Here is a 20,635-nt window from a genome sequence, read left to right as displayed (position 1 = left end):
TTATCTTCTCTCTGACTCATTGTATGCCATTAATTGGAACTTATTCATGCCAGTCCCTTTTAAGATTTTGCTTGTTCAATTTAATTTTCTTCTCTGAGAAGCGCACAAGGCATTTTTACTCAAAAGCATTATGTAAATGCAAGTTGTTTTGTTTTCCGATTGCATCTGCCACAGGACCCTGACATTACCCATTCCTGCGTGATGTACTGTATGTTGGATAGTAACAAAATCTTTGCCAAAATAATCTTGAATGTGAAGTAAAATTGGATATTCTGAAGTAGTGCTCCAAAAAGAATCCTAAACATTACATTTCAACCTATAAGGCACTTTGACAAAGAACTTTTTAATTATAGTGACAAAGCTGATTTGACTTGGAAATTTTCCATTTTTGAGCATTCTAACATTGTTTCCTTTTTATACAGAAAACTTGCTTTAAAGTACCACCCTGACAAGAATCCAGATAATCCTGAAGCTTCAGAGAAATTTAAGGAGATAAACAATGCTCATGCAATTCTGACTGATGCCACAAAGCGGAATATTTACGATAAGTATGGATCATTGGGTCTCTACGTGGCAGAGCAGTTTGGTGAGGAGAATGTAAATACATACTTCGTCTTGTCCAGCTGGTGGGCAAAGGTGAGGAGTTCTGATAGTACTGAGATATTTAGCAGAAGCAAATTATTTTTTTTCTGATCATGGGACAAGTGATAACTGAATTACTCGGGTAACTGTATATACAGGAATTGGGACTTGAGCATAAAGTCAAGGTTGACAGATTCAAGGGCACTCATTCTGATGACGCATTAAACTTGCCTGCCCTTAGAAACAAAATTCTGTCCTACTTTATTAAGAGGTCGGGGAATTCTCCTGGCTATTATTTGTCAACCAATAAGGAAAAATTGGATCTATTACAAGCAGATAACCTATGTAAATACAACCTTCCTTCCCCTGCATGCTCTCTTCCCCTTCTCTCCACCCTGCCCTTTGCTCCCAACCCCACCCTCCCCCCAACTTTGCAATAAACATAGATTTTACTACCAGTATATAATAACCCATTTCATATGTTGGATTTTCTTTTTCACTGGTTCTTTTCTCTTACATTCTCATGGGTCATTTAGACCCCTGTACCCATTTAAGTACCTAACTTCCAGTGAAGCAGTTAATATAAATTTAATATGTATTGATTGTCTGAGGGATAATGATTCATCTGGAATATTTAATTTAAACTATGTAAACAATCTGTGTTGTTTAACCTGCTTTGATAAATAACTCGAAACAGAGGACAAAGATCATCTTTCAGTCTGGCTGACACGTCTGACATCTAAATGTCCCTTGTTTCAAGTTTTAAATTTATGCAGATCACAAATTATTCCATATGTATAACTTGATAGTATCTAATTGTTCCATTGTGACTAGACATTAGAATTTGTCAGTCTGTAAACATTTTATGGTGTAGGTCACAAATTCATATTTTCCTCTCCTTCTGTACAAGTTCAACCCTTTTGTGCTGTCTACTATGTAACTGGCATAGATTGGCATTTGTGAACAAAACTCACAAATTGCTTGGATCTACCAGCCACTCATAAAGAATATTTATTTGAATAGAATGACTGTACTTCATTTCTAAATATTCATTTGGGACTTGCATTCGGTACTTAATACCACACAGTTCTTTACAAAAAATCAATATTCAAACTTGTGAAAATGTTTTTAAAACAAAAAGCATGTGAACCGAACAGCAAAATTTGGGCTTGCATTTCAAGAGCACTCGTCAGCATATTAATCTCTTGATTTGCTGTTCCCATGTAGTCATCCTCTCCGAAAGATAGGTGTATGCAGCCTTCTGCAAGTCATCTCACAGTTCATTTTAACTGGTTTTGGCAGCCTTTTCAGCAAAGGGGATCTTCTAAGTCAGCACCTGTACTTGGGTACTCTTAAAATGGTCTGAAATATGATTTATTTTTGCCTCCTGTCCCATTCCATAGTAGCGTTACTGCTACAAAAGATGATATGACCCTCTGACCTGCTCTTGTAGTCACATTGTATGCGTCTATTCCACATAGATTTCTAGTCAGTGGTGATCTCACAGGATTTTGATAGTGGGGGGACTCAGTAATATCACTCACATGAAGTCGATTGAATTTGCTGACGTCTAGTTTATGTTATGGTATGTACCTCAAGAGGAAACAAAGAAAAATCATCCACTTGGCACTTCCTGCTGAGCTTGATTGTGAATGCTTTGTCTTCACCAATCATTCTTGGTGATGCAAGTGTTGAGGATGGTGCTGCTATTGAAACCATTTCATCTCCTTGACTAGGTGTGGCAGGACCACAGAGATTTGATCTGATCTGTTGTGTAATCATTTACTTCTATCTATGTTTTCACACTGTGTTGCAACTTTAGGTTGTTTCCTCACTTTTATATGTGCCTGGTACAACTCCCAGCATGTGTTTCTCCATTCCTCGGTGGGGATTAGGATTGATTATAATGGTAGATTAAGGGATGTAATATTCCATTAGGATATGGATTAGGAGAAGAAAGAAAATATCTGCACTGTGCTGTTTGATTATCAGTCAGGTTTATTATCACTGACGTATGTTGTAAAATGTGTTGTTTTGCGGCAGCAGTACAGTGCAAGACATTAAAAATTACTATATGTTACAATAGTGCAAAAGAGGAATAGCGAGATAGTGTTCATGGACCGTTCAGAAATCTAATGGTGGAGGGAAAGAAGCTGTTCCTAAAATGTTGAATGTGGGTCTTCAGTCTCCTGTACCTCCTCCCTGATAGTAGTAATGAGAAGAGGGCATGTCCCAGATGGTGAGGGTCCTTAATGATGGATGGCACCACCTCTTGAAGATGTCCTCAATGGTCTCCTTATTCAGTTTGTTATTTTATCTGATATTTTCTGGCTCCTCTCCTCAACTTCCACCACTGCACCTCTAAGAAATGGCAATATATGATATAGTAATAGAGCACAGAAACAGGCCGTTCGCCCAACTGGTCCATGCCAACCAAGATTCCCATCTAAGCTAGTCCTATTTGTCCGAGTTCGACCCATATCCCTCTAAACCATTCTAATCCATGAACCTGTCTGAGTACCTTTTTTGTTGCCTCTCAGGTTACTATTAAATCTCTTCCCTCTCACCTTAAACCTATGCCCTCGAGTTTTTAATGTCCCCTTGGGGCAAAAAGGTCTTGCGTTGAATCTTGGTCATGGCTTATCTATTGTCTGAATTTATATTTGCTAAACTTTTTAATGCGACTCTAAATGGCCACACTTGTTTTCATATAAAATATGTCAAGAACATTGTCCTACAGAAATACTTCAGTTAGCATTTTTTTTTGAAATCCTATTTAAATGGAGTTCTCTGCTGACAAAACTTTTTATGATTTCAGGCATTGTTTGTCTTCTGTGGAGTGATTACTGGTTGTTACTTCTGTTGCTGCCTCTGCTGCTGCTGTAATTGCTGCTGTGGGAAGTGTAAACCAAAGCCTCCTGAAGGAGAAGAACAAGAATATTATGTCTCACCAGAGGATCTGGAGGCACAGCTACAGTCTGACATGGAAAAAGGTAAATGGAATATTTAATTTGCATCACATCAGGTGTGGTCTTTCTATTAATGAAAAACTTAGTCTGGCATTTTTTTTAAATACTGCATTATTACATCAGTTAAAGCATTTAACAAGTTGTAACTGATTTTAAGCAACAAATGCGATTGTTTGAAGAGACCTGGATAGTTCTTGGCACTGATTTTGAAGAAGGTTGCCCATAAAGACCTAATGACCTCTATGGGCTTAGGCTCTCCAACATCAGTTGTTGATGTTGTGTGCAGAGGATCTATTGTATCTAGTAGCCATAATGTCACCAAACTTTTTTTTTGGAGCAGCCAGACTCGTGAATGAATTTATACAAACAGGAACAGTTAAAATTGCACATTTAAATATTGAAATAAACAACCTAAAGTTGTTGAAATATCGAACTTTCAAAATAATTTTTTAACGTACAGTGCACTCGAAGCAAATTTCAATCTATGCACAAAGATTTTCAGCGATAGCTTGCTGTCCAGAAGTAATGGCATGGCATGCCTTTAAAAACTTTTCAGAGTACAAGCAGCAATACATATATCTTAAGGATATCTTTCAGTGGGATCAGTTTAGAAATATCTGAATATTCTGTCAGTTCAATTAATTTTCCTTGATTGTGTTGAAGGTTGCGAAGTAGCACTGTAGAGGGCTGAATCACCATCCTCATATTTCTGCATTAAACTATGTAAAAGTGAAGACCCAAAGATGGTGTAATGACAACAGAACGTGATGGTTTTGCCACTGTGCTTTCAGAATCCAGGCTATGATATTGTTGCCAATTGAAGCTTGGGAATTTAAGAAATGTTAAGCAGGCCCTCAACAGAAAATATATGATTATTGTTATTTTGAATGGATGATTCGTAGTTTATTGTTTACAGTCATCCACTCTCACTTCTAACCTATAATAAAAATTATGAGAGATTCTTTTGTTGAGCTACACATGTATAATACTAGGACATTCTGTGTGTAATTATTTTTTGTATATATGGATGCCAGAACAAGCTCTGCTCATGAAATGACTGGAAGAATTGTGACATTCAGGGAAGCTACACTGCTGGCCTTTGCCAGCTATCAAAATCTTAAAAATTTTTGATGCTTCTAACATTAAAACAGTCACCGACTTCCCAAAAATATTAATTACATGCTTCAGCAATTCATTTTTCCTAACTTGCGCACTTTCTTGTTTGTGTGCCACTCTCAATTCATTTCTGGAGTCCAATATTAACTCTGATTAAATGTAAATTGTTCTAAAATGCTGGTCAAAAGGAGTTACTGGTACAACCTGCAGAATTGTAAATAGAGGAAGTCATATATCAACGAGAACTCAGCATTTTGGTGGGGCTTGCATAACTATAATAACATGACTGGTTTAGTAACCCTTTGCCACGCAACTGCTGTCAGTATTGGAAGTAATAAAACTTGATTAGTTTGTTAGTTCTATTCTTTAAAAGCCTATCAAGTCTCACAGTTTGATTGCAGGTTTACTTCAGTTTATTAAATGTCACTAAGCAAGCACTTTAGCTTTCCATAATAGGTGTTGATGACTTTACTGTTCCAAATCTAAACAGTACCCGAGAGGTGGCATATTTAAATATTCTAACTTCTATTGGACCACCATGGGAGAAGGAAGGACAGTCATTTAGTGTAGTTTTACCATTACCATTTCCCGGGGGGTACATTAAACTATGTTGCTTGATAGAAACTGAACTTGAGTAATATCCCTTTGGAGCTGCTGCATTTTGAAAATTTGACCATATACCCAAACTTTGGGTGTGAAAATTTCTACTGAGACTAGAACGTTCAACATGTCACTGATGCAAGTTGTGGAAACTGAAACCTAATGGTTAATTACTAATTTCAATGGTTTTTGAGTTTCAAGGAAACACCCTTGAGACTAATTCCTCGGATACTTGGATGTTGAATTCAGTGTATATTAATGTAAAGAACTAAGTCTGGTTTCCGCAAATCTTTTGTTGTACTACATCTTGAATGCAATGGAATTTTTTTTTGGTGTGCTGCAGGGTTCAGTGTTGGGATCCTTGTTATTTATATAAATGATTTGGATGCAAATGCACAAGGCTTGATCAGTAAGTTTGTGGTTGACACGAAATTAGCTGTTGTTGATAGTGAAGAAGGTCATTGTAGATTACAAGGGAATCTTGATCAGTTGGGGAAGTGGGCTGAGGAGTGGCAAATGAATTTCAATACAAATAAGTATGAGGTGATGCATTTTGGAAAGTCAAGCCAGTGTAGGACTTGTACTATGAACAGTAGGCACTAGGGAGTGCAATGGAACAGAGGGACCTAGGAGTACAAGTGCATAGTTTGTTGAAAGCAGCATCGTAGGTAATCAGGGTGGTGAAAAAGATGTTTAGCACACTGGCCTTTATTGGTCAGGGCATTGAGTATAGGAGTTGAGACATTATGTTGCAGTTGTATAAGTCGTTGGTGAAGCCACACTTGGAGTACTGTATACAGTTTTGGTCACCCTGTCATAGGAAAGATGTGGTTAAACTGGAAAGAGTGCAGAAAAGATTTACAAGGATGTTGCCAGGACTAGAGGGCCTGAGCTATAGGGAGAGGTTGGCCAGGTTAGGTCTTTATTCCTTGGAGTGTAGGAGAATGAGAGGTGATCTTATAGAAGTTTATAAAATCATGGATGGTTAGCAATCTTTTTCCCAGGGTAAGGGAGTCCAAAACTAGGGGGCATAGATTTGGGGTGAGGGGGAAGATTTAAAAGGGACTTGAAGGGCATCTTTTTCATGCAGAGGGTGGTGAGTATATGTAACGAGCTGCCAGAGGAAGTGGTTGAGACAGGTACAATAGTATCATTTAAGAAGGACTTGGATAGGTACATGGAGGGGCAGGGCTTGAAGGGATATGGGCCGAATGCAGGAAATTGGGACCAGGTGAGTGGGTACCGTTGTTGGCATGTACTCGGGTCAAAGAGCTTGTATCCGTGCTATATTTCTCTATAACTCTATAACCGTGTCATGCAGTGATATTCCAGACTTCTGGAAGTTAGGAATGCCCAGGGAGAAGGAGCAAATTTTAAATGTTTAAATACCACAAGTGAAATACATAGCAAATTGTCATAAAATCGTCATAAATTCGTACAACACAGAAACAGGACCTTCAGCCCACTATATCCATGCAGACCATTAAGTACCCATGAAAATTATTCCATTGTTTTGTACAAATCTTTCTTCTTAAAAACTTGTAACCACAAAAGCATCAGATCCTAACTTGAATTGGGCAGACAGACTGAGAACAATTGGATCAATGCATCTTTCAGTACTTTAGCATCTGCTGTCTCTTAAGCAGTCATTCGTGAACACTAAGTCTAGTAATGTCATTCTGCATCTGTTCCCTTCAAAAGAAAACTTGACACGGAATCCTGATGTATACACCTCACTTGTCATTTGTACATCCTCACATAAAACATTAAGAATTGTAAATACAGACTAAAAAGCCGTTAACTGTATCTTGTGTTTTTCTATAGCTACAGTTTGTAACTTAATTGTGGATGTATGGTGAAAGCTTGAAGAATTTGAAAAATCAGTCTCCTTCATAATCACTCTTTCCACAAATGACAGCTATATTATTTTCTAAAGTGTATTAATCAAACTTGAATATTGATGTTTACGTAGTTTTTTTTGGGGGGTGCGGAGCACTTAAATGGCATTTGTTCACTTTGAATAAATTTTAAGCACAACAGCAATGATTTTTACTGCTGGTTGCACTAATTCCGAAGGAACTATCAGATAACAGCTTGCTATTAAGCCTCAAATTAATATTCATTTCAAGTCCATCAGTATATTCAATATAGTAATTTGTAATGTTGTCTACTTGCCAATTTCTATCATGTTAACTAACTTTTCAGTCAAGTATAAGAATCAATATTCTCGTCATCACTAAGGTATAAACATAATCTAGAATGTTAACATGTGGTGTCGTTTGGAGTAGTTTTCTAGAACAATACATTATGGAACCAGCAAGGCAACAGGCTATTTTGCTTCTCATGCCCTCCACCACTTTGGCAAATTCCAATTACCTGGCCCCAACTGCCTCATCTTCACCATGCACATGCAATATATACCTCTATACCCCATCAGGAAGGTCTTGGGGCTCTCTGTTTCTTTCTGGAACAAAGGCCCAACCAGTTCCCCTCTACTAATGCTTTCAGCCACCTGGCAGGACTTGTTCTGATCCTTACAACTTCTCTTTCAATTCCTCCTGCTTTCTACAAATCAGGGGTGTAGCTGTGGGCACTCGTATGGGTCCCAACTACACCTATCTTGTTGGCTCTGTGGAACAGTCCTTATTCCAAACCTACTCTGGCACCGCTCCACAACTCTTTCTCCACTACATCAACAACTGTGCAGAACGCGTCAGTGTTAGCACCTTTACTACTAACTTCCATCCTGCCCTCAAGTTCACATGGACCATTTCTGACATCTGTCTCCATCACAAGATGACCTATCCACCAATATCTACTATAACCCACTGACTCTCACATCTACCTTGACTACATCTCCTCCCACCCTGCCTTCTGTTAAGGGTGCCAGCCCTTTCTCTGTTTCCTCATCTCTGCTGCATTGGCTCTCAAGATGAGACTTCCCAATCCAGAACTTCTAAAATATCCTTTTTTCAGGAAAAGTGGCTTCCCTGCTACCGTAGTTGATGGAGCCTTTGCTCCAAATGGTTTCTCCATTTCCCAGATGTCTGTTCTTGCCACAACCCCTCCTCCAGACAGAAAAGAGAAAGCATTTCCTTGGTCCTCGCCTTTCACCCCACTAGCCTCCACATCCAGGATATCAACATCCTTTGCCATTTCTGCCACCTGCAACAGGATCCCACTGCTTCCTCCCCTTCCCTTTCTGAATTCCGCTGGGACTGTTCTCCCATGACTCCTGGTTCGCTCATCACTTCCCTCCCATCCCTCGCTGTCCCCTGGTACTTTCCCCTGCAAATGTAGGAGCTGCAACACTTGTCCCTACACCATTGCCCTCCCCACCATCCAGGCACCTAAACAGCCCTTCCAGGTGAAGCAGAGATTCACATTCACCTTCTCTGACCTTGTTTATTCTGTTTGGTGCCCTTTGTGACCTCTACATTGGTGAGACCACACATTGACTAGGCAACTGTTTGGCAGCGCATCTGTGCTCTTTCCACAGTGGCCAACTTGAGCTTCTGGTCATTTGAACTCTTGTTCCCACACCAACCTGTCTGTCCTCTGCTGCCTTTGTCACAGTGAGGTCAAATGCAAACTAGAAGAACTGATGCCTCACATTCCACTTGGGTAGCCTACAACCTAATGATCTGAAGATTGAATTTTCCAATTTTATGTAACCCACATCCCCTGCCTTCCTTTCCCACTCCTACCATTCCACCCAGGTCTCTCTCCCTTTGCTCATTTTTTTCCATTCCCCAGCTAGATTCATTACTGTCCCTCATCTGCCTGTCACCCACACACCTGTCTACCTGGGTTTCTTCTCTCCCTGCCTACCCTTCAAATCCCCTCCCCCATTTGGTTCCATCTGCCTGTCGTCCCTCCCTTCACTGGTTCTGCTTGTCACCTTTTAGCATCTGCAGTCTCTTGTGTCTCCAGCAGGCTATTTTAGGTCTGGTAATATGTAATGCCATGCCTTTAGTAAATGATCTTGGATTAAGAGATCTCCTAGGAAGTAGTAATCATAGCGTGATAGAATTCAGCATTCTCTGAAATAACTATGTTATACTTTAGTGGGATTTGCAAAAAATGAGAGAGTTGGCTGACATGGATTGGGCAAATAGATTAGCAGGTAAGATCACAAACCAGCAGAACCATACATTTAAGGAGGTAATTTATGGCTCCATTTGAAACAAGATTCCTATGGAGTAAATGCTGGGAAGATGTTTTCCCTCATGAGTATGTCTCAAATAAAAGGTGCCCTTTTAAGACTGAAATGAGGTAGAATTTCCTCTGTCAACGGGTCAAGTCTCTGAAATTCCTTGATCCAGAAAGCTGTAGAGGCTGAATCCTTAAATGTATTCAAAGTTGAAAGAGACTGATTTTTAATGTAGGGAAATTGAGGGTTGTTGGGGATAGGATGGGAAAGTAAACTTGAAGACAGAGCAGTCATGATCTTACTGAATAATGGAACAGGCTCAAGAGGTCAAATGGTATATTCCCCTACCTATTGGGTGTGGCATTCCTTGAGAGAACATTTTTCATAATGTGTTTTGGCCCATAATTTATGAATTATTGTGGTCTGGATCTTTCTGCAGCAAACTGGTTAAATTTACTTTAGATTTAGCCATCTAGCAGGTCTGACTTGCTCTTAAAACTTTCTCCACATTTTTCTGCATTTCATCATGAGAGAACATTGGGAATGGCATGCTTTTCTTGGTGGTATGCTGCATAAATTCTATTTTTCCACATGACAGGAGAAGTATTCTAGTCCAGGCAGGACTTCAGAATGTGTTGACGGGTTACTCAGGGAAGTGAGATCATCCACGTGGTTTATATTCTTCTACTTGCAAAATTACTCTGCATACTAGTGCCATGTACAAATGTGAAAGTGAATTTTCTGCAAACAGCAGTAAGCTTGAGTATTTGCTTTGTAGTTCCCTTTTCTATATACATCATTAATTTTCCCTTTATTTGTATACCCATGGTAAAATATTTTGAATGTGGAAACAAACCTTGGTTTTTGGTGTTTTAATCATTTGCTTTAAATATTTTAAAATAGCTAATTGGAACCAAAATGGAGTTGCTCGTCAATGAATGAAATGTTGTGACACAAAACGATTGTAATGAACATAAGATTATTTTGATTAGTAATAAGCAAATTCCAGAAAGATCATATTTCTGAAATTTTTTAAAATAGTTTGGTTAATGTTTTTTTTCTCTCTTCTTCCACCCTTCCTCCCCCCACCCCCCCCCCTCCCCCTGCCTACCCCACTTCCTCCAGAGGGAGACGGAGCAATTGTGGTGCAGCCAACATCAGCCACAGAAACAACCCAGCTGACCAGTGACAGTCACCCCAGCTATCACACTGAATGATTTAATTTTAACCAAGTTTGCTCTTGTAATTAAAAAATATATTTACAATTCATTTCAACACTGGGATAGTTAAAGCTATAGATAGAACTTTCACAAGATTTTCTGCCAAGGTGAGAGCAGCCACCAACATTGAGAAGACCACCTTCCCTTATCTTGCCTTTTGCCACTGTAAATTAACTTCATTACAAAGTACTGTAGTGAACAGTATTTAAAGCCATTTGACACTTTTATTTTATTTGCATATTGTGATGTGTGAATGGAATGATGTCATGTAATTGTTGATTGACAATAGAATCAGTGCACATAAACTACCACATAAATATGGCTAGAAATCCAGTGATTGTCATGCTGACCTGTAGTTTTATTGGCTTTTGTAGAATGTTGCCAATCATGAGTTTGTTTATAGTGCTTTTTTTTGATGGGGAGCAGGTAAATATGGTCAACTTTATCTTTGTCATTTATGACATGTTTTGTGGTTGAGATTAAAGGAATTTTGTTGTGCAATCACAAGATGTACATAACTGGAATCAGTGCATTATCTATCCAAATGAAAGGAGTTTTCGGTTATTGTGAAATATCAGATGCAGCTCAAAATTACTGTCCATTGTTGGTATAATTCAATGTGGTATTTTGAGATGGTGTCCAACTGCCAGTTTCTGACATCCATCTAATGTTCAATTGAATAGCTCCTCAAGTGTGGATTTGTTCAAAAGCTGTGCTGCAGCAATCTTGTAGAAAAATCAGAACTTTGGACAAAAAAATTTAAATATTACAGTAAAATGTTTAACAATGATAGTTCAAGTGATTAGTGAGCCAGTACAACCATTGTAAGAGGAACCGATACAGGACAGGTTGCTTAAAAATTGTTTACACTTCAGCAATTACCATTTTTAGAAAATATGTACTCCTCTAAATGTGCATTTTCAGATCAATTGTTTTCATGGCAAATATAAATTCAAAGAGATGGCTCTTAGTGCAGTATAAATCACTTCTGTAACCAATTATAAAATTTTGTGTTAAATTTTATTTGCTATGGCACACTCAAGTATTTGTGAACCTTAAGATGCAAGAACTATAAAGAAGAAGCAATTGACCAAAGGCAGAAAATTGCTAGACAGAATCCAGAACTGGCTTACATCATTTTGAGTTAACAGTCTTCTGTCAACAAATGAGATATTTTGCAAAATCTTTTAAACTACTTCCGTAACCTGGGTTTGAATCCTGCCCAGTGTGAAGATAGCATAGCCATTTTCTGCCTTTTGCAAAAGTCCTGTGGCTCTTTTTTAAAATGTAACTAAATGAATTATAGTGGCATGGTCCTAGAAAACTGCCCAGAATGCAGGAAAGAAGAAACTGAATTGATAATCTGACTTGACTACAGAAAGTACATAATTTTAATTCCTGCCGAAAATTGTCTTAAGGGGCTGTGGCTGATTGTCATGGCAGTCTTGAGAGAACTGGGAATACTAGTTAGCTGAAATGCAAAATTACATCGTGATTGAGTGGCCATCAAGTTTTGATAATTGAAAGGTTCTAATTATATAATCTGGCAGTTTCATAAATGGACCAAGCTTTTTTTCAAGAGAAGAAATTAATTTAGAGTTCCTTCTCCTTTGTGCTACATTTGAAATTCATTTTCATGTTTGTTTCTGTGTAAAATGTTCAGTTGTTCGAATTGAAACACAAGCCTTGTCAAAATTATAATGAATAGTTGTATTTGAGCATCTTGTATTGAAAGAGAAGGTAATGGAGAACTGCTTAAACGCTTTTTTGTAAAGTCATGAAGTTGCATTATGTTAATCTGGTCAATTTTAGTTTACTCTTGTTAGACTGCATGGTTCCTTTTGTTACATTCACTCATGTTTCCCTTCAAATCTTCTGCTAACATGCATGTTGTGATCATAGGCTTTAATGTCCTTCAGACTGTTCAGTGTGTAAACTATATTTTTTATTTATTAAAAGAGACTCATTATAATTGAAAATTGCTCCTTAAACATTGTTAAATCATATGTACTTTTTAAAGAGGTTTTCCCAGGGTGACCAAATCCCATTCTATCCACAACCAGTGCTCCAACATTCCCTGATTGTTGGATTTGTGGCAAACAAGGTAGGAAAGCCTGAGGTCACAAACAAGTTTTCAGTCAGTATAAAGTGATCTGAACAGAAGGATAGCAATTATTTGACAGCAAGAGGACAAATGCAGCTCAAACACCTAAGGTGATGTGAATTTAATTTTAATTTATGAAGAACTTGCATGCTTTGAGTAACAACTTGGATAATTCATTGTTATCACACTGGATAGTTGCTTAATTTATGTAGAATACTAAATAGACAATCATAATTTGTGCTACAATGAGCACTTTAGATGGTATGCTGGATAAATGTGAGATTGGTTTACTAAAGTTCATTTGTTACAAACCCAAGTTTTATATTTTTGAAGGATCCATTATTTGTATATCAGTACTTAAATCATAAGAACTCTATTTTACAGTAAGGAAGTAGCAATGATTAATTATTTTTCCTTTAACATATCCCGAAATGTAATATTGTTCCTATGGTTGGAAAAAGTACAATGAATGACTGAATTCTAATCCTAACCTCCATTTATTTACTTGAATTGAGCCTGATTTAATATCCAGTTTATTTAACTGTTTGTAGTGATACCATAAAGTTTTTCAGAAGTAGTTTTGGTATTTAGGCCTTTCTTCAACATTAATGCAAACCTCATGAGCTGATACTCAGATTACTGAAACAGTTCTGCATGAGTGTGCAGATTTAAAATTTCTGGATTTCTTATGACTGACATCTGGATGAATACCATATTGAATTTTAATGAAGGAAATCAAAAGCAGTTTGGAGAAATTACATGAATTTGTAATAATGTTGATCGACCTAGCCAAATTGCTTGATTCTTTGCTGAAGAGATTCTCGGTAAAATAGCATTTGTGAGCATCACACCATTGGAATTTAAAAATGGATATTACCTGATCCAAGGAAAACTTAAATGGAATTAATGCTCAAGGCCAGTAGAGGATATACTTAACCTAGCTCACCCTTGCTGGTGAATAAGAATCTAAAGCTTTCCTTATTTGATTATTCTACTGAAAAATTACTTCCTTCTCTTCCCCCTATCCCTTCATTGGTTCTTGCTTCAATCTTATCTGCCATAAATTGATTGCTGCAAACTCCAAATATCTTTGGCACTGCTGGCTCCAAGATAAAACATTGTTTCCTTTTTCTATGCTTCAGAATTGTTGAAATAGTTGGGGCATGACAGTTGACTAAAGGTATTTCACGTCCCACTTTCAGTTTCAAATATCAACAATGAACCTTCAAAGCTATGAATGCAGAATTGTGAATGCATTGTCTCCAAAATGCCCTGTCTCAACTTTTACATACATTCCTCTATGTTCTGATATTTATCATATTAAAACTGGTATGGAAATGTGGAATTCATTTTTTGGTACTGTGTTAACTGTAATAGAGGTTTTTATCCATAGAATTTGCATTACTAGCATAGCTTAGGTTAACAAGTAATTTAAGTCTGGTAAGTAAGTTTGTCTGGTCAGCCATCACAGTAATACCTGTTCCAATAATGTGCAAATGTAATGCTAATGTAAAAATTAATTTTGTTCTCTAATGAATTGGGATAACTTGCACACAATATAGGAGTAATTTGATTTTTTAATAGTACCTCTTGTAAATTATGTTCCACTTAGTTTCATGAAAGTTTATTTAGTATTATAGTTTGAATTGAAGTATAGGTTTTGAATAATTATAGATACACTGAAGGAGTATAAGTACTTAAGTTCATTAGTCTATCAACTGAAATGATCTGCAAAATCTTGCAATACATTTAATGCATTCCCAGTCAGAACTAAATTATATATGGTGATGAGTGTCTGAATAAAGACGCTGCCTGTAGTTTTAGATTTTCTGGCAGTTCTGTTTCTGGTAATAGTAAAACAGTGGCTCAAGGTATTCAAATCCACAGGATGTAGAAAACCACCTGATTTCTCCAAAGGTCAAGCATTCAGATGGTGTGCATGCTATTAAAATAGTCTTCAGTTTGGTATATGTATGTATAGTTAACCATTATTAAAAAATTGCCATATTTAATTTAATATTGTTTCAATGTAATGACCTCTGCTGTTTCTGCAGTGCTATAAAGCTGAAGTTAGAATTCAGACTTCCCATTTGCAAACAGAATTATTTTACAAACAGTAACAGTGCAAGATAAATGCCCTATTTTGTTATGCATTTGCATTACAGTGACTAATTGAGGAAAAGCCAAACTGGATAGTGAAACTATTGTTTCTATTATATTGAACTATAATACTTGATTTGTTACCCCACTGCACCAATGAATTCAGTGAAGCCTTTCAAGCTCCAAGTCAGATTGTAAAATGTGTTGTCTAAAAGTATGTTTAACATACCAGGGTTTAATTTTGTCTGTCTAAATGCATAGTTTTCAATTGTAATGCAGTGCCGAATTTGCAACTACAGAAATGCTTTTCATCAGTCAGTAAATTTTTGTTGTGCCAGTCATCAAATGAGCTTGTATTATTATTTAGAAACTACTAAAATGGAATAATATTGCAATTTATTTAACACACACTGCTCTCGCATGTTACAGGAATAACACTAAACAGACTGAATAACAAATTATTTGAGATATTGTTGGATTCGGCTGCAGATAAAATATTGTAAAGCCAGAATGCATTATGTGAACTGTCTTCAAAATTTGATAGATCCTTTAAAATTCAGAGTATTGGTGTAAAAATAGAATCAAACATTGTTATGCAACCTTTTTGGTATTCTTAAAAGGACCATAGTTGAAATTATATGTAAGTAGATGTGGTTATGTTAACTACAGGACTTGAAGCCCATGGACTCCTGTACATACAATAAACTGTAATGTTTTTAGCATGGTTATTTATGTACTGTATTGCTGAAAATCATTGGTAATTTATTTGATTTGCAGTTGTAAAATAAATGTTTCCAATGCTTAAATCACTGGCTGTGTACATTTGCTTTATTTCCTGTATAAACCAGTTCCAGTTCTAAATTGATTCAATTAATATTTTGATGTAAAAATAATAAAAAAAAATTAGGATTTAAAAACAGCAAACTCTGACTTGAAGCATTGCAGATACCAGAAATCTGAAATCAAATAGTCCAGGAAATATTTAACAATCAGGTAGTATCTGTGGAGAAAAATTGTTAACTTGAAATGTTAACTCTTTTTCTCTCCGCATGCTGCTTGACCTGTTGAAGATTTATAGTACATGGCTTTGTTGTTTTCAAAGTCCAGTTTATTATAATATGCACAAGTACATGTATGCACAAGTGCAATGAAAATCTTGCTTGTAGCAACGTCAGGCACATAGCATCATATAAGCAGCATTCACAAGAAATAAACATAAATTACATACAATTTTTACAAGAATAAACACAATTAGAACAAAAATCAAAGTCCACTTTAGTGCAAAGTGATCAGAATGGTCATAGTGTTGCTATGGGTTTTGTCGGCTAGCCAGCTGGCTCAAGAACCATATGGTTGAACCTGGTGGTGTGGGACTTTCAGACTTCTGTACCTCCCTGCCCGATGGTAGCTGCAAAAAGATGGCATGGCCCGGATGGTGAGGATCTTTGATAGATGTTGCTGCCTTGAGGCCTGTAGATACTACCAATGGTGGGGAGAGAAGTGCCCATGATGTAGGCAGAGTCTACTTTCCTAATTTATCTATATTTTGCCTACATACAGATGCCATGCCAGTTTGTAGCAAATAACCTTTCATGGAAAGTTTTAAAGAACCACATTAGTGGTCTTTGCTATGAAGATCAAGCTGCAGGAAGTAATCATGAATAATCATTCTGCATACTGAAATAACTTTGCCATTAATACTTTATAACTGCCTAAAATTTCAGGTTTGTCGGTTGGAAGTTAAAATGTCAACATTTCTGTAGTATCTTTCACAATATTAATGTGACCTGGTGGATTTTAAAGTGGAAGGTTGCCAGCCTTAAACTGCTTGCATTTAATCACTAGGTTAACGTACCTCCTGATGGAATTATGCCTTCAAGTCCTAAAAGAATCCAAATTCAGCCCCTCTCTGTTGCCTATAGAAAATTCTCAGCATAAAATAATCCTTGGAATTAAATTTAGTAAAGGCATAACACTGGCTAGAAATTAACTGAGTAGCGGATATAGCTTCAGGGGTTAATTGATTTGTTGAATAGCCTACAGATCTTATTTAAGATCATGAAGAATGTTCATTTGAGCAAAGAATTAGTGATTCAACATTAAGAGAAAAGGAAATGAAAAAGATTAAAAGCTCCAGTTCTGCAATGTATATACATAATTTCAACCTAAGACCTCCATGGCAGGCACGGTAGTGTAGTGGTTAGCATAGCTCTATTACAGTACCAGTGACCCGGGTTCAATTCCCACAGCTGTCTGCAAGGGGTTTGTACGTTCCCCTCGTGTCTGCATGGGTTTCCTCTGGGTGCTCTGGTTTCCTCCCACATTCCAAAGATGTACTGGTTAGGAAGTTGTGGGCGTGCTATGTTGGCGCTGGAAGAGTGGTGATACTTGCAGGCTGCCCCTAGAACCCTATGCAAATGATGCATTTCACTGTGTGTTTTGATATACATGTGATTAATAAAGATACCTTATGTCTTGTCTATGGATTTAGACAGGTTTTTCAAAGATGACACAGTAATGCAGCACATAGTGCCAGTGCTTACAGCTCCAGTGACTCAGGTTCAATTCTGACCTCTGGTCACGTCTGTGTGGAGTTTACATGCTCCCCCTGTAATTATGTGGGTTTCCCCAGGTGCTCATGGTTCCCCCTTCATCCCAAAGACGTGTTGAGTAGGTTTGCTGTTTTAAATTACCCATTCTGTAGGTGGGTAGTTGGAAGATCATAATGGGATGAGAGAGAGAATGGGTTACAGGGACATAACTGGGGGAATGGGATTGCTCTGATAACCAGCATAAACTGGAAAATATGAGAAATATAAATGGCGAGAGATTGCAGAGAAACTTATGTGTCCTTGTACGTGATTTGCAAAAAGGCTGCTGTGCGGGTGCAACAAGCAATTGGGAAAGCCAACAAATGTTATTACTGTAAAATACAGAAATAAGGGGGAAAAATGCTTCAAGTAGATAGGGCACTGGTGAAGTCACATCTGGAGTACTGTGCACAGTACTTGTCTCCTTAAGGAAAGATTGCAATGTGTTGTAAGCAGTTCACAGGAGATTTACTAGAATAATACCTGAAATGGGCAGATGGTCTTATGAAGAAAATATTGGTCAAGCTAGGCTTGTACCTACTGGAGTTTGTAAGACTCTTAAGTGACTTGATTGAAACATACAAAATCCTGAGGGATTTTAACAGGGTGGATGTGGAGAGGATGTTTCCTCTTGATGGACAATCTAGAATTGGGGATCACTGTTTATGGATAAGGGATAATGAAAGACAACTGAGCAGATTTTTTTGAGGGCTGAGTGTCTTTGATTTCGGCATCCTTTGAGGAACAGTATCTTTGACCATTTTTAAGACAGAGTTAGACAGATTTTTAAGCAAGTGGGTGAACAGTTACAGCAGGTAGATTGAAATGCAGACTTGAGGTTACAATCAGATCGGCCAAGATATTGAATGACAAAACAGGCTCCAAGCGCTGAGTTTCCTGCTCCTAATACATTTGTATTGCATTTCCGAAAGGAGGCTTGTTTTGAACATTATCATGCAAAGGTGTTTAGATAGAAGAATTCTGGATTTACCCGTACAGTAAAACTCCAACCTGGAATTTGATTGTTCAAAAATCCTGATGATCCTTAGAAACTTGGTATTAAATTTAATAAAAACATAATCCTGGCTAGAAATTAACTGTGGCTAGAAATTAACTGTAGCAGATAGAGCTTGGGGGGCTAATTGATCAGTTGGATAGCCTGCTGATCTTGCTTAAGCACATGAAGAATGTTTATTAGTCTGGAGTGTGAGTTGGATATGCAGTCAGAACCAGGGATCCAGTGCTTGTATTTTGCACCTCGTTTTAACAAGCTAAAACATACAAGCTGAAATTCACTATTTTCTATTTCCTGCTGCCTTTATATTTGGTTCACTGAAAATTTTATTATACTATTGTGTCATATATAAAAGGAAAGGGAAATAAAATTGTGTTGGGGTATTAATAGCAGTCTGCTAGTCCAGCACCACCAATGGCTCATGTGTGCCAGACTAGCTTAACTTTATTTTGGAAAGATCATAAACAACATTTCCAAAAGTCTTTTGGGGTTAATCCAGACTCGGAACCATAGTTGCTGCTACTTTCTGCATTTGTGTTATGAACTGGTAGACCACAGGGGATCAGAGAAAGAAACAAGATAGAAGATTTCCTTTAGATCACAGCCCGATTTTAAAAGTTCATTTAAAAAGTTCCTTGGTTCTTCACAGTACGCTGGAATTTAAAACATAGTTAATTTTTTTGTGAAAGCTACAAAACTGCCTATATTTTACAAGTATCTGACCCCTTTAATGTTGGTTTCATCTGGTGTTAAATGCATTCTTAATGTAGGTCTGGTTAGGATCTAAAACCAGTAAGCTACTAGTCATGAAGTTAAAATTTTGTTCCCTTGTGACATGAATGGAAGTAATATGAGCAGAGTGTTTCTTAAACAAGATTCTAGACTTTCATATATGGGCAATGGCATGTCTTCTTGCACAACATATGATGCCTGTGACTTAAATATAAACACAATGACAGCTTGAGGCATAGCAACGCACAACAAAGCTTTGAATTCTGTACCTTTGCTAAAAATATTTTCTTACTGGGAGAATCTGAAAAAGCGACAGGAAATTTACATGCTGAAGTCTGTCTTGGTCTTCCTGCAAAATCAGTTCCTTGACATGTCTATCCCAATGGAATACAGTTCAATATACAGAGATTCACAAACTATGGATAATCTGGAGAAACAGTTAATTTGTCCTGTATGTTTGGAAATGTTTACCAAGCCTGTTGTGATACTGCCTTGTCAACATAACCTCTGTAGAAAATGTGCCAATGATATTTTTCAGGTAAGATATAACTCTGCATAAAAAGAAATGTGTAAAATTAACAATTTTCAGGAAGTTGTCTGTCTACTTAAGACTAAACTACACTTGTCCATGTCCGATACCATTCTGGAGGGCAAAATATTCTTCTTTCTAACATTAACAAGTATTCCACTCTATTATCCTTCATAATAAAAGTTCAGAATTTCTTAACTCGCTCAACACATTATTTTAAACTAATGGAGTCAGTACTAACAGACCTTCAGAAAATGACCATCTTTTTTGAATATTTGTAGATTTAACTATTTCCATGGATAGGATCCCATCTTCTACAGTTATAAATCTGAAGTCATTTGAAACTGTCCTGAACATGTCCTAATTTGCCCCTTTCATCCATCACTTTGCAGCATTCTCAGTCAAGCAATGACTTTTTTCCTTTAAAAAAATACTCACTTCTTGTACATATATCTCCTAGTTCTACAATAATTTGAGATATCTCTTCTAATATTGGGTATCTTGATCATTTCAGGATTTAATTCTCCAGCAATGGTTATTATGTTTCCAGCTAATCCTAACTCTAGAACTTGCTTCTTAATCCTTGCTGCTTCTTGACCGTTCTTCATGAAACTCCTTCATACTCGCCCCTCTAACTAAGCTTTTCTTTTTAATTTATCCAAATATCTGCATATGTTCCGCTTGTATTTAATTGAAAATTTTCCTATGTTTTGCTGCAATTACAGCAAGCAAGCTACATTTTAGCTGGCTTTTATTATTTTGTATTCACTTACTTTGAAGTACAAATATCTATAAACTATGGTGAGTTTAACATATTTCAAGCATTTTCTATCCCTGGTTTACAGGATGTAATTGTCTTTAGTATTAGTGAAATTGAAACATGGGCTTTACAGCAATTCCAATTACTTTCGGGGCCCCTTGTTT

At 37.2% G+C, this 20,635-nt stretch overlaps 1 protein-coding gene across 1 annotated transcript in view; it reads left to right on the top strand.

Annotated features, from left to right (window-relative positions):
• The window catches only part of LOC127578792 (dnaJ homolog subfamily C member 5), a 43,262-nt gene extending 27,612 nt beyond the window's left edge, over window positions 1-15,650 (top strand). The window contains exons 3-5 of the mRNA XM_052031245.1: window positions 423-636; window positions 3,401-3,575; window positions 10,546-15,650. Coding sequence (XP_051887205.1) covers window positions 423-636; window positions 3,401-3,575; window positions 10,546-10,637 — 481 coding nt within the window. The 3' untranslated portion in view covers window positions 10,638-15,650. The remainder of the gene's footprint in view (window positions 1-422; window positions 637-3,400; window positions 3,576-10,545) is intronic.
• Window positions 15,651-20,635: the final 4,985 nt, after the last annotated feature.

This window comes from Pristis pectinata, chromosome 16 (assembly GCF_009764475.1).
Source record: "Pristis pectinata isolate sPriPec2 chromosome 16, sPriPec2.1.pri, whole genome shotgun sequence".
Classification (NCBI taxonomy): Eukaryota; Metazoa; Chordata; class Chondrichthyes; order Rhinopristiformes; family Pristidae; genus Pristis; species Pristis pectinata.
The sequence above is the reverse complement of the archived record's forward strand: the minus strand, read 5'-3'. Positions and strand labels throughout refer to the sequence as shown.